Source organism: Haliotis asinina, chromosome 14 (genome assembly GCF_037392515.1).
Source record: "Haliotis asinina isolate JCU_RB_2024 chromosome 14, JCU_Hal_asi_v2, whole genome shotgun sequence".
In the NCBI taxonomy this organism is placed as follows: Eukaryota; Metazoa; Mollusca; class Gastropoda; order Lepetellida; family Haliotidae; genus Haliotis; species Haliotis asinina.
In genome coordinates this window covers 50277018-50290915 of record NC_090293.1, presented here as the reverse complement: position 1 = coordinate 50290915, position 13898 = coordinate 50277018, and the positions used below count along the sequence as shown (strand labels likewise).

Genomic DNA, 13898 nt, shown 5'->3' with positions numbered 1-13898 from the left:
GTGATCCTTAAGAGTTTTGTTTTTATAATAGGCAGGAATATGTTGGGAGGTGAAAGTGTCTTGACAGATATCTGAGCCATTCAATAAGTGCCAGCATTTTCTGACAATGGCATTGAGTTCCATTTTCATGGGATGGTAGTCACTAACTACGACCAGTCTTTGATTGTTTCGTAGTTCCTTGTAGGGGGTGGATAAGAGAGAGCTTCTCTCCTTCGAGTTGGACCTGTCTGTTTTTTGTTGTACGTGTTTCCTGGGATAACCACGTTTGAGGTAGTTGTTGCTGAGGTTGAGGCTAGGTATTGCATATTCCATTGTCTGATAAGTACATGCTGTACAAAAAGCATCACAAGATACACTCCACGCCTGTCTGGCTTTGTAGTATTTCCACTTTTGTCTAATTAGTTCTTTAGTCCTTTTATTAGGACAGCATTGCTAATAACTGATTCTGAATATGTGAGTAAGAAACCAGAGGAAAACACTCATTTGCCCTGTCTACTGATAACATAGAGGGAAACAGTTCAAAAGAATACAGTCTTGCTGGGATTGCCTGGGCCTAAATGTTTTTGTGCTCTCTTACCACCAAGATAGTTGTAAGTGCCATACATTAACATTTACTTATAACTATTTTGGCGCTGAGAGAGTTCTTCATGCTAAGGGGCCTTGTTTCATTCCCCCAAAGAGTTCAAAGCCCATATCTGGCCTCATGTGTCATTATATTTCTAGAAGATTGCTGAAAACTAATAAACCCAGTGTTAAGTGATATCTTTATGATGTGTCAGATGCTGATGGTGTTGTCTGAATCATAGTCCTTTTGGCTCAAAAGTGGACTAGTGAACTGCAATTTGACTCAAAAACTAATAAATCTGTACAAGTAGCACAAGCTGACAAAGGTATAGATTCATTTACCTCTGCCATGCTGTCTAGATCCTTTCTTGCACTTATGGCTGTTCTTTTCTTTGCACTCCTCCCTCGTAACAAATAGTGAACTGAGTTACCATTTTAGTGACAGTTTGTTGAACAGCGTTTATTATTTTTGTGACATAAATTCTGCAAGAATCAAAGCAAGGTGAGGTAACCTAGTGGTTTTTTAATAGCATTTGTTCATCATTTTTTTTTTTGTTAAAGGATATTTATATAGGACACATATCCATGCCACTACTGTTTGCTCAAGGTCCTGGTATTTGTTCATCATACCTAAGAACCTGTTTTGATTCCCACGAGGGTAAATGTGTAAAGCCAATATCTGGCATCTTTTTTCGATATGATGCTTGTATATTGCTGAAAACTCCATATCTCAATATACTGGGGTATTTCATTTATAATTCTCTTGTCTAAATATCAAACTGGTGCTCCTGGAGGCAGGACAAGAAGCTCGGTATAAAGCTGCTGTTGATGAGCTGACAACCAAACTGGTGCTCCTGGAGGCAGGACAAGAAGCTCGGTATAAAGCTGCTGTTGATGAGCTGACAACCAAACTGGTGCTCCTGGAGGCAGGACAAGAAGCTCGGTATAAAGCTGCTGTTGATGAGCTGACAACCAAACTGGTGCTCCTGGAGGCAGGACAAGAAGCTCGGTATAAAGCTGCTTTTGATGAGCTGACAACCAAACTGGTGCTCCTGGAGGCAGGACAAGAAGCTCGGTATAAAGCTGCTGTTGATGAGCTAACAACCAAACTGGTGCTCCTGGAGGCGGGACAAGAAGCTCGGTATAAAGCTGCTGTTGATGAGCTGACAACCAAACTGTGCATCATGTTATCAAGCATATTTGCTGTCAGATGATGTGTACATGGTGATTATGTACATAATGTTGTATTTCATATGCTTGTGCCTAAGTTTATGTGCCAGAAAGTATCCAAATGCATAAATATTCATGACAGCTTCAATTGTGCACACAGTTGCAGTGAAAGCGATGGTGCATTTGACCATAAGGGTTACTGTCACACTACCCTAATTTCTGTGAACTTACTGTTTTATACATTATGCTGTGAGGTATAAGGGTCCTCAACCATACGTAATGGATTAATTATAACAGCTGTAATGAATCTGGAATTAAACCGGTGATGCTTGTGACAGAGGTATGTGATTACCAACAGACTTCCATAGTTTCCAGTAATATGGTCACTGTGTTTTGTACAAGGCTGTAACAGATCAATGTGTTATACTGCTTTCAGTAGCATGGATTATTAATTACACTGATGTGTTGAATTTGGAATCAAAGATGATGTATGTTATGCTTACCAAGTTACCATGACACCACCCTAGTTTCCAGGGACTGCGCTTTATATACAAGTGAATGAGTGAGTTTAGCTTTACAATGACTTTAGCAACATTCCAGCAATATTATTGCAATGGACATCAGATGTTGGCTTTGCACCCATGTGGAGAATCAAACCCAGATCTTTGTCATGATGCCTCGATAGTATGTCTGACTATCGATAGTTTTGTCAGACTTTGGTTGATAAATGTACAGTGCAAAACACAGGATGTACCAGATTTGTTCACTTTGATGTAGAGTTATCCACCCTTGTTACTTCTTCAACAAACTAGATATGGGTGTCAAGTTTCTTCAAGAGACTTCAACTTGTTTTACTTCATATAAACTTTACACTCACACTTGGAATGAGTTCAGATGAGACAATTCAAGGAGAAAAAAAATATTGAAATAGTACATAAATAGTTGGTTGCAATAGACTGTTGCAATCACCATAGTTGCTTCTCCCTCATTTGCCACACCCTAGTCATTGCTTAAATATTGCTAACAGCGGCATAAAACCAGACTCAGTCAGTCAGTCAAGCATGTCCCACAGATACAAATGTGATAGTCTTGGTTTTCAGATAGCTAGCATTTTTATATTTTATGATTGTTGTCATGAAGTGAAAGTGCTCTCTAAACATTTAGATGCCCACGAGAGGAAGTCATTGAGCTCGACATATTGGGAAATCCATCCTCACTGCCGTAAGCAATAGTCCCCATCAGCAGCTCATCTTGTCTCAGATCACAGAACATTCATATTAATTTATTTTTTGCTTCAACTGTGTCTGTGTTTCATTCCTCTTCCAACGTTTCTTGAGGCAACTTCTGTTGCAAAAGAATTTTGTTTTACTTTAGCAAGCTCAAAGGACATCAATCACAGTCGAACTTTCATTTCAAATGGCATCAAAACAGAAGCAACTTTCTGTTTTGATATATTTCACTTGAAGGATTTAAGTTTTAAAGTTTTTAAATGGACAGTTTTGTTACGATTTGTGTATCAATATATTTCTTTTTGTATGATAAAAGTTTTGCATATAAAAGGATTAATTTACAACAATATGTTTATCAGTAAAGTTTATTGTCAATAAAAGTTTGTTGGCTTTCATCAGCTGATTAAGACAGGGACTCACACGAGGAAGGTTTTTCTGAAAATGTTTGTTATCCAATATTTGCCATCCACCCATACCAGTAGATACAAAATCAGAATATGCAGTTTTCATCATGAATGTAAAGCCCACTGGAGACATAAAACAGATGTACTATTGTATGGCTGTTTGGAAGAGGACTTTGACCCTAACTGTGGCTATGTATGATACAAGGGACCAACATGTAGATATGGGCTGGAGAAGGAGGGCTTCAGAGCAATCAATTGTCAGATCTCTGCTGGGGATTACAGGAAGCAGCATTACTGTATTCATCTGTAATTTGAACTTTATTACTTGTGAAAATAAAATTGTTCCAGTTCTATCAGTTTCTACTTTTAACTTGCAAATATTGATATGAGTTTTCTTGTGCAAGATGCAGGAAATCTCAGGAGGTTGGTTTTTGCTTATCAGCTGTCATACAGAACTGATATTATTCTTTCTTAAGAAAGGTCAGCAGTGTCTGTCAGCTGTGGTTAATCATCTGGAGACTGTACAGTCTGAGATTTACCTTCTCAAAAGACACCATATTAGGGTCATACTGTTTCTATCCATTATCATCCAATTGTATCGATGGCTACATTAGAGAATTCTGTCCATTTTATTCAATTTTATCTGATCATTCTCAGATGATTCTGTCATGCCATTCTTTGATGACTTTTTCAAAGAATTTCTGTCTCACCATTCCCTAATAACAGGTTAGAATTGGTCTTCAGCAACTCATGCTTGCTGTAAGAGGCGACTTCAGCAGGATCAGGTGGTCATACTCGTCAACTTGGTTGACACATGACATCGTATCCTAGTTGTGTAGATCAATCCTCATGCTGTTGATCACTGGATTGTTTGGATCCGACTTGATTATGTTCAGGCTGAGGCTGGAATATAGTTGACAGCAAGCAAACAAACTTAAATAAAGTACGAAAATGAGGTGTGTTGTAAAATGATTTTTATTCATTTCAGCTCCTGAGACTTCGGGTTCAAAGCACTACTCCCAACTGGCAACCGTCATCGGACCTGCGCCAGACACGTATCCGGGATGCAGAGGTTGGGGAGATACTGCTCTTCAAGGAAATCGAGTGGCAAAACATGAAGGTGGAGGCCAACGCAAAGGAGTCAGAAATACCACAGGACGTTGCCTCCACTCCGCTACGTCTCCTTGCCAACCAGGCAAAGATCAGGATCACCATGAAGAAGAAACTAAGTGGTACAGTCTCAAAATAGAATTTATCTTGTCGGGTTTAATCATGGGTGTAGAGTTGAAATCTTTAGGTATCAGAATGCAGTGATAGTGGGCTTGTAGTCAAGATTCACCCAGATTGTATTCATGGGAATAACTGCATGATACATGCACTTCTTGACCAAAGTAAGAAATATCTATGACCTTTTCGGTTTGTATCCTCATTATAATTCTATGAAAAGCATGTGGGCAATGGGGTAGGCTAGTGGTTGAAGTGCCTGCTCATGCTAAAGCACCATGTTCGATTCTCACATGTGTACTATGTTTGAAGCCTTTTTCTGTTGTACCCTGAAGTTACATTGTTGAAATATTACTAGAAGCAGCAGGAAGCTTAGTTCACTCATGTTTCATTGGCAGTAGAAATAGTTGATCAATAGATGTTTCTTCATTTAAAAACTCCTCTTGCACCTTGTCTCGTTGAGAGTGTGTGAAACAGTACTGAAGCAACTAAATACAGCTATCATCCATAAATATATTAGACAGACTGGTTTGTTGAAGAGGGTTTTAGGTATTCAATGGACATTGTTGAAATATTACTAGAAGCAGAAATCTCAAACATGCAGTGGGAACTATATGTGTCTTATCGCTCATCTACAGCTATCAGCCACAGATATGGTAGCCATACTGGTTTGTTGAAGAGGGTTTTGGTACTGTATGGACATTGACAGAAGGTGGTTCATTGATGCTGCCATCTTGTCTCCAGATTGTAGTATCATATCAACGCGGGTGATGTTGCTGCTGGATGACATACTTTGGGTGCTAACGGCAACACAGCTGAAGGCAGCCATCTTGTATTCCAATTCCCTGAAAGAAGTCATCGAGAGATCAGCTCAACAGAGCAAGAAATTGGCTGCTGAAAAGTTACAGGTAAACATTTACTGTTTTACTGGATGCTAGTTAAGAGCACTGTTAACAGACACTGGTATCTTACCCTTATCAGGTTTTCAATTTATCTGTGCTGCTTGAATAATGATGTTATGAGGTCAGTAGAGGCAGTGAGGTGGCTTAGTGGTTGAAGCACTCACTCACTCACTCACTCACTCACTCACTCACTCACTCACTCACTCACTCACTCACTCTCACTCACTCACTCACTCACTCTCACTCACTCACTCTCACTCTCACTCACTCACACTCACTCACTCACTCACTCACTCACTCACTCACACTCACTCACTCTCACTCCCGGGTCCTATTTCCCACCTGGGTACAACGCAGACATAAGAATTTTCTGAGGATTTCCAGAATTTTCGTTTCATTTTTAACGTTTTGAAATTGATTTAAATCTCCAGTAATAGATCTTCAAGACCCCCATCTAATTTTTCAGTGGTTTTAGTGATTTGCCGTTCTCACACCTGACAATGTGTGAAGCCCTGCTCTGGTGTACCCTGCCATGATATTGCTGGAATATTGCTAAGAGCAGCATAAAACCATACTCTTTATTGCCTAGCTTGTGAATTATTCTCGGGTTCTGTGCAACACTTGCAGAAACAGGGACACAGTCGAACACAGTCTGAGCAGTATCGACAACAGCAGCAACAGCAACAGCAGCAACAGCAGCAGCCCACACTCCAAACCAGGGGATCAGCATTTGCCAAATATGATGTTGCAACAACATCATACCATTTGATCACAAGTCGTATCGACCTGCATCTCTGTGATGATAGACCCGTAGATACAGGTGAGTGGGCACAATGACCGTAATTATTTTGAAATAGACTTGAAGAAACATAGGTATGTTTAGTAGTGTTCGATCGAAAGAAGGACTAAAAATGATAATCACGACAAGGTTTTCGATATTTGATAGTGGATTCGGTTTCCAGCTCCCAACATTAGGTATATTTTTAGCAACTGTTCATTTTTTTTCATTTTTGCAGATGTACAAAAAAGGGAAAAGTGAGTTAAATTCAGTGTTAGTTATGTATGAGTTCCATATAAGTCACGCATATCACTGAGGGAGCACCAAATCAAAGATTCATATATGATACCCATGTAGAAACAAATCCGTGCCTTTGTCATGGTTGAATCTTATTAAATGGGCTAGAGAGAACCACATGATCCTATAGCAGTCTCCTCACTTACTGGTCATCTTCTACAGATGTTGGGTGTTAAGGACCCTTTAATCTGGGTGGATTTCAGCATGTCATTTTCTTCTGTGTCAAATTGGCAGCAGGGTTATCACCCTGTACGATGTTTGCAATAAATAGAAATGAGACAAACAGTCTTCAACATGAGGCAAGAATGTGCATGAATCATATACAATCCATCAGGAACATGTGAACAATATGTAACACATGTTATGTTTGGGATGACGCTCTCTTAGTAAAGTACAAATTTCAATTTCATGATTTGAACCTACACCTCAGGTTCAGGCAGCCATTTGCCAGCGCAGAAGGTCAGCTGCATAACCTGCTCAACCACCCAAACTTCCACAAATGCTTTTTGTTCATCGCATCTGACAGTGAAACATTCTGCACTGTTTTTTTTTCAAATTTCAGTCATTATATCATAAACATTGTATTCCAAGATGTGATCATTTGCAAGGGCGTTCATTTAGTTGTTGTACATGGTGAGGGAACATTAACCGTTAAAATATTTCTGTTTTTTGTCTGTATTTATTTCCATAAAATTTGGTAGTTTTCATTTAGTTTGTTTGATTTTAATGTCTCACTCAGCAGTATACCAGCTCTATGACTATGGTCTGTAAATAATTGAGTCTCAAGCAGACAATCTAGTGATTGACATCATGAGCATGCGTCTATGCAGTTGGACAAGACAACATACATCAACCAAGTCAGCAAGTCTGACCACCCGATCCCATTCATTGCTGCCTATGACATCTGACCCCAATCATCACTGGTCTTTTTGTTGAAATGTTACCTGTAATTTTCCATTAAATGGAATTGGTGAGTGAGAAATCAGCAGGCTGAATCTTTGAACCAATTAATGAAAAATAAAACAAGTGGTTACAATGACCAGCTGTTTACACTGACCCGATGGCTGCAATGACCAGGGCCTCTTTTGTCAAAGCACTAAGGTGATCATAAGTCACTAAAATGTCAACTTAGTGCAGTGTTAAAGAAATGAGCCTCAGGTCTTTGCTATGACGAGGTGGTTGCAGTGATCAGGTCTTTACTATAACAAGGTGGTTGCAGTGACCAGGCTAATTGTCAGATATTTTCTGGTTCTGCCATCCAAACCAAACTGAAGGAAAGCCTTATACAGAATTAAATTTATCTGACTTAGTAGGAATGTTCGCTAAGTTTCTTCCTGTTGTGCATTTCAGGGTCAGACAGCGAGAAGACGTGGAAGACTGAGGGCGGCTCCATGCAGGTCACGATGTACAAACTGTCAGTAGACGTCTACCCCTTCCATCCCGCGGGTAGGCAGAATATAGATGTTGTTGTTTTATGTCATTTTCATGTCAGATAGTAACCCAATATCATCATAAAAATGAGTAATTGTCATAAAGTTGACAACTGACTTTCCTTTGTGTATGTTTGTGCATTTGTGATCCAAGGAACTTTCTTACCAAAAATATTGTTTTTATTGAAGTCACTATATTTGAAGTGAAATTTTGTTTAAAAAAGCATTTCTGTTTTTCATAAGCATCACATGACGACTACCATCTTGTTCTTAGAAGGTCATCTACTTTAAAGAACATTATAACTTATAACAATCATGGTGTCACAATTGCATGTTGAGCCAACGTTTCCCTGGAATATGCATTACACTTTTCATCATGTCCAACTGACGCTCATACTGTCAATCACTGCCCAGGGCTGATGACTCAGCTGAAAACATTGATTATGTCCCATTGCAGCATTATTTAAACCAGCCATATTATCAACAAATTGTTTATACTCCTTGATGTTATTATAATGTTGGTATATGATGTTTTTCTAAACTCTATGCATTATTCTCACCCATCCAGTGAACCCCAATGATGATGAATGTAAGGTTTTTATGCAGTTTTTTTTAATATTTTTTTTTTTACCTGTTGTTTTCTGTAATTAATTTTTACATCAGTAAAATGTTTCTTATGTAGAGGCTTCATGCCAGTGATATAGATTCTGCATGTTGGTTTTACTTTAAAAATATTCAATGAGTTTGAATATTTCTCCACTGCAATATTATTCTGAATTTCCAGCTTTTCTTGAAGTCACACATTTTCAGGAACTATTTCAAGATATCATGATAAATTAAGAGCCACACCTTTGTTTTCATTGTACATGTTTTGAAAAATAGATTCTATACCTGTTAAGTATAATTGAACACACTCACATTACCATGAAGTTTTGCGTTAGAAGTATTGCCACATGTCAAAAGGACATTGAAAATCTGTACATGGAAACCACATTTGGTTTGTTTCCAAAGAACAACAAAGAGACAAACAAATGTGAAATCTTAGGTTCAGGGAGAAAGGATTCCTACTAAGGAATCACATGAGCCTATTACTCTGTGAAGTCAAGAATCAGTGAATATATTCTTCTCATTGCCAAACCATAATGTTCACCAAGGCAGTTGTATGATACAACAATATAGGTGTATGATACGACTTCTGTAACTCTGTGATATGACTTCTTAAGTTGAGTGATACAAAGGTCGAAATTGATGGATTATGATGGATTAAAATTCATAATAGCATTTAATTATTTTCTGAAGGTCAACTTCTTTAACATCCTATGTTTTTGTTGACTTCAATCAGAAAAATTACTTGAAAGTGGTCATTGTTCTCGACTTATGTACACATTCAGTTAAGGTTGTGAAAATTATAGGTTATTGATTTTGGAATTCTGGTCTGCCAGTGTGATATGACAGCTCCCTTCCCTCAATGGACAAGGAGCCGTTACATATTTAACCAAGCTGTCCGTCTAGCATACTTGTCACTGAAAACCTCATGCAGATTGCCACCTGGATTCATGTTTTAATAATAGTCCATAACTGCTGTCACCAGTTACATCGGTATGGTGTCTGTTAAGCTTGAGTGCACTTAAAAAATTGAACAAGTACACAGATGTTATTGCTGTGTCAATTTGCAATACTTCACCATGCATCCTTGCTTTATGATTAATATTCTCTCACAATAATACAGGGATTTGTTTCAGTGTCATATCAGTATTTATTCCTATTGTCAAATATATTCTTCAGCAGAAGCTAGGGACGGTGGGGTAGCCTTATGGTTAAGTTGTTCACTCATGCTGAAGATCCGGGTTCGAATCTACACAGGGGCACAATGTGTGCAGCCCATTTCTGGTGACCCCTGCCATGGTATTGCTGGAATATTGCCAAAAGGTTTGTTAAATTTGGTGGGGGGATATTCCAGCAATATAAAGAGAGGACACCAAGAGTTCGCTTCAGATATTGCATCTGTGTGTGAATCAAACCTACAGCTTCAGCTGCTTGATTGCAAAGTACTGAGTTACCTGCCACCGTCATGTCCAGATTGTGTATCTAAGCTCATTTCCATGTGATTGTGATAATATTCAGCCTGTTTCCCATTCCCTAGAGCCTATTGATTATGATCTACCTTCAGTTGATGGCAATCTGTTGCCTGTTTTTACGTTGCATTGTCTTGTCATTTCTAATTAAAATGTGTCAGATTTCATCATTAGTTTGTAATGGATATGTGTGATACACTAGTAGTTTCACTGTTCCTTGTCAACAGGGTTTTAATTTCTAATTTGATCTATGATACATTCATTGAGTGGTCTTATCTTACTACTGTATGGTTGAAATACTGCCAGTGTGATGATAAATATTAACTCACTCACTCACCAGGGCCTAGAGAATATATTAAACAGGAATCTTAGTCCTAACTTATATTACCTCAGCTCTGAAATTAAATTCCCTTTTTCCTTTTATCCGTGAAGATCAAATTTAGAATTGATCTTCAGCAACCCATGTTTGTCATAAGAGACGACTAATGGGATTGAATAGTCATGCTCTTAATGTCTTAATATCTTAATCTGATACAGTGATACTCATGTTATTTATCACTGGATTGTCAGGTCCAGACTCAATTACTTACAGACTCACATCATATAGCTGGAATATTGCTGAGTGCATCACTGAACATCAAACCAACCAACTTCTCTTTCATTGTTAGGAATCACCTGGCCATATCACCTAGCCATATCACCTGGCCAGTTATTGATAAGCAGTTGTTATAAATTTCACATGAAGACATTTAAGCCAGACTTTCCATATGTGCTAATGTAAATTATATTGGTACGAAGTGTTGCACATTCACTGATCTGAACATGTTTCTATGACACCTCATTTTGGTTTGCCATTTCCATGATTCCTGCACTAATGGTTCACCCTCATTCAGAGTAGATGGGTGCATTATGATTCATGCCTGGCACAATATCATTCATTCCTGGTACCTCTGTATTAGGTTCCTTCTACCTGTGTAACTAAATCCTGATGTTTTTATGGGTGAATCCTGTGTCTGTGTGACTGGTTCTATCTGCCTATGTGAGTGAATCATCACTTCATGGTTGGATCTTGGTGTCTGTGTAAGGGAATCTTAATACCTTCATGATTGAATTCTGGTGCCTATGTGACTTTTCTGTCTTTGTGATTGAATTACCTCCCCTGTGTGAGTGGTCCTGTCTGTCATTTTGATAGAATTACCTCACCAGTATGAGTGGTCCTGTCTGCCTTTGTGATAGAATTATCTCCCCTGTGTGAAAGATTCTTGGTCTCGTAATGACCGAGTCCTTGTTCTTTCCTTGGTCTCACCGACTACTCTAAGACACAACAGAGCCCCTTCATGATGATAGGTCTCTTGACTGCATGGACTGTCTGGCTGGGTGTCACAAACCCTAATGATGCATGTCATTGCTCCTGTTTGAGCTGGTCCAGTCATGACTGTTTGCAGGCTTCACTGCTATTGATCGAATCCGAGTGAGAATTGGTTGCCTTTGATCTAGTCATCATCCTTTCCTACAACTTCAGACTCCGTCCCCATGGTAGTTCTTGTGAACAAAAAGTCTCTTGAAATCCATGCCTGTTGTGAGAAGCAACCAAATGGGCTGGGTAAATTTGTCAGACGTGAATTTGTTGAAGGTGTGACATCACTCCACATCTGTGTGGATCATTCCCCATGGTATCATCACCTGTGAAGATCAGGGTTAGAACTGATTTTCGGTAGTCCATGGCTGTCATAAGTGGCGACTAACTGGATTTGGTTTCAGGGTTGATGACTCTGTTGACAAATCGTGTCATCGTATTCCAATTGCGTTGATTGATGCTCATGCTATTGATCACTGGATTGTCTGATCCAAACTTGATTATTTGCAAACTGCTGCCATATAGCTAATATTGTGGAATAAAGAGAGGCATAAAACTCTCTCAATACACTCACAATATCAATCATTCGATTGACTGGAGTTATTTTAACTCCACTGTTACAAAAAAACAAACAAGCAAATGCTATTTGAACATACGGGATTAATCACCAAACATCATCAAATACATTTATTGGTGAATTGTTGAACACTGAGTGCATCACCTGTTGGATGGCCCAGGTGAATTCAATAATTAGATGTCGATATATTAATTTTTTTTGGTCACATGTTCTATATATTCTATCACAGCATAACTTCATCACAACATTGATTTGTCATTTGATACGTTGCACATTTCCACCATCCATCTTCTCACACATTTCAGTTTTGTTTTTCTTACAGACTGTGATTTGATCATGACTCGGGGTGAGTTAGCTGTGTGAGGGTTAATGGCTCTATACTAGTATATACAAGGTTAACAAGGATACAGGGTTAACAGTTCACTGTAAAGGTTAACAGCTCATTACACATAAGGGTTAATATCTCACTGAACAAGGGTTAACATCACAATATTTTCAGTGGGTAACCATTCACTCTGAAGGTTAACAGGTCACTACACAGGGGTTAATATCTCACTGAACAAAAGTTAACATTACGCTACGTACAAACATTAACAGTTCACTGTGAAGGATAACAGCTCACTACATAAGAGTTAATGTCTCAGAGTAAGGGTTAACATTGCAATATATACAAGGGTTAATGGTTCACTGTACAACGGTTAACATTTCATTATGCAACAGCTTCTTTTTGATTGTCAGTAGTACACTATACAAAGGTTAACAGGTCATTGTACAAAAGTTAATGGGTTATTGTACAAAGGTTAACAGGTCATTTTACAAGGGTTCATGGCTATACACAGATTAGTATCTCATTGGTCAAGGTTCAGTGGTTACATGGGTTAACAAGTTACTGTTTAGGAGATTTGAAGGAAACTGATTAAAGAACAATTACTCTGAACTTTTCAGAATGAATACCATACTTATTGCATGCTTAATTACAAATGCTCAGATCAGAACAAAATCAAAACCTAAAAGAGACAAATGAAAGGCTTAACCATGAATCAGACTTGTGCTACTTCGGTTGAAATGGGCTTGAACAGAACACATGGTCACTGATAGAAACAGGAATAGAGAGGCTATCTACACAGCAGGGTTGTTTATCTGGGGATGGTGCAGGAACTCTGCTTTCACAGCTTTTGATGGGTGTGCTGTGCAAGACATGAAGAGTTATGTCCCTTTTTCTGTTTCTGTGGTGGTGTTGCCTCGTTCCTGTTACGGTGTTTCTGACTTTATCACAAAACACTCTCCACTGCTGCAGATGCTTCCAACTCTCTTCTTTTATTTTGCTTCAGTATTAGTCTGTGTTTGTCCACCTGCTTGTAGAAGTGATCTTCTGGCCATTATTCCTGCTGAAATTAGGTGACATGAAATATCACACTGTTGTTGAGCAGATGTACACTGACTGTGTTTGAACCCGATGTCCTGCAAATACAGGGTTACCTAGTCCAGTCTTGACTACAATTGTACAACAGGTGTTCTACAGTTCAGATAATGGGGTTTGGCTTTTGGCCTCAAATATTTATTGAATATGAATTTACATCTGTTGGTGTTAAATAGAATGTTTACTTTTATTTTTAATGTTTTTTAAAAAGCTTTCTGTCTTTGTTGTTGATTTTGGAGAACACTGCACACAGATCAATGTGTAAAATATTAGCTTTAAAGGATTAATTTTAATTCCATGTATAATTTGAAGGATTAACAAATTTGATTGCTCTTGTAGTCATTGAAGAGATGTAAAATCTCCTGTTTTCTAAAAGATGACAAATCTAGGATTCAGGTGAAAATTTGGACATGTCACTTTAAGAATTTGTATTTTTTTTTACACATATTGGAGTGTTGTCTCAATATAACT

At 38.4% G+C, this 13898-nt stretch overlaps 2 protein-coding genes across 2 annotated transcripts in view; one reads left to right on the top strand and one right to left on the bottom strand.

Moving 5' to 3' along the window:
* LOC137262209 (large ribosomal subunit protein uL11-like) overlaps window positions 1-13898 on the bottom strand; it is a 394062-nt gene that overhangs the window by 18087 nt on the left and 362077 nt on the right. The window lies entirely within an intron of this gene.
* The window catches only part of LOC137262205 (bridge-like lipid transfer protein family member 3B), a 117436-nt gene that overhangs the window by 56391 nt on the left and 47147 nt on the right, over window positions 1-13898 (top strand). The window contains exons 6-9 of the mRNA XM_067800000.1: window positions 4356-4599; window positions 5336-5499; window positions 6121-6313; window positions 7919-8014. Coding sequence (XP_067656101.1) covers window positions 4356-4599; window positions 5336-5499; window positions 6121-6313; window positions 7919-8014 — 697 coding nt within the window. The remainder of the gene's footprint in view (window positions 1-4355; window positions 4600-5335; window positions 5500-6120; window positions 6314-7918; window positions 8015-13898) is intronic.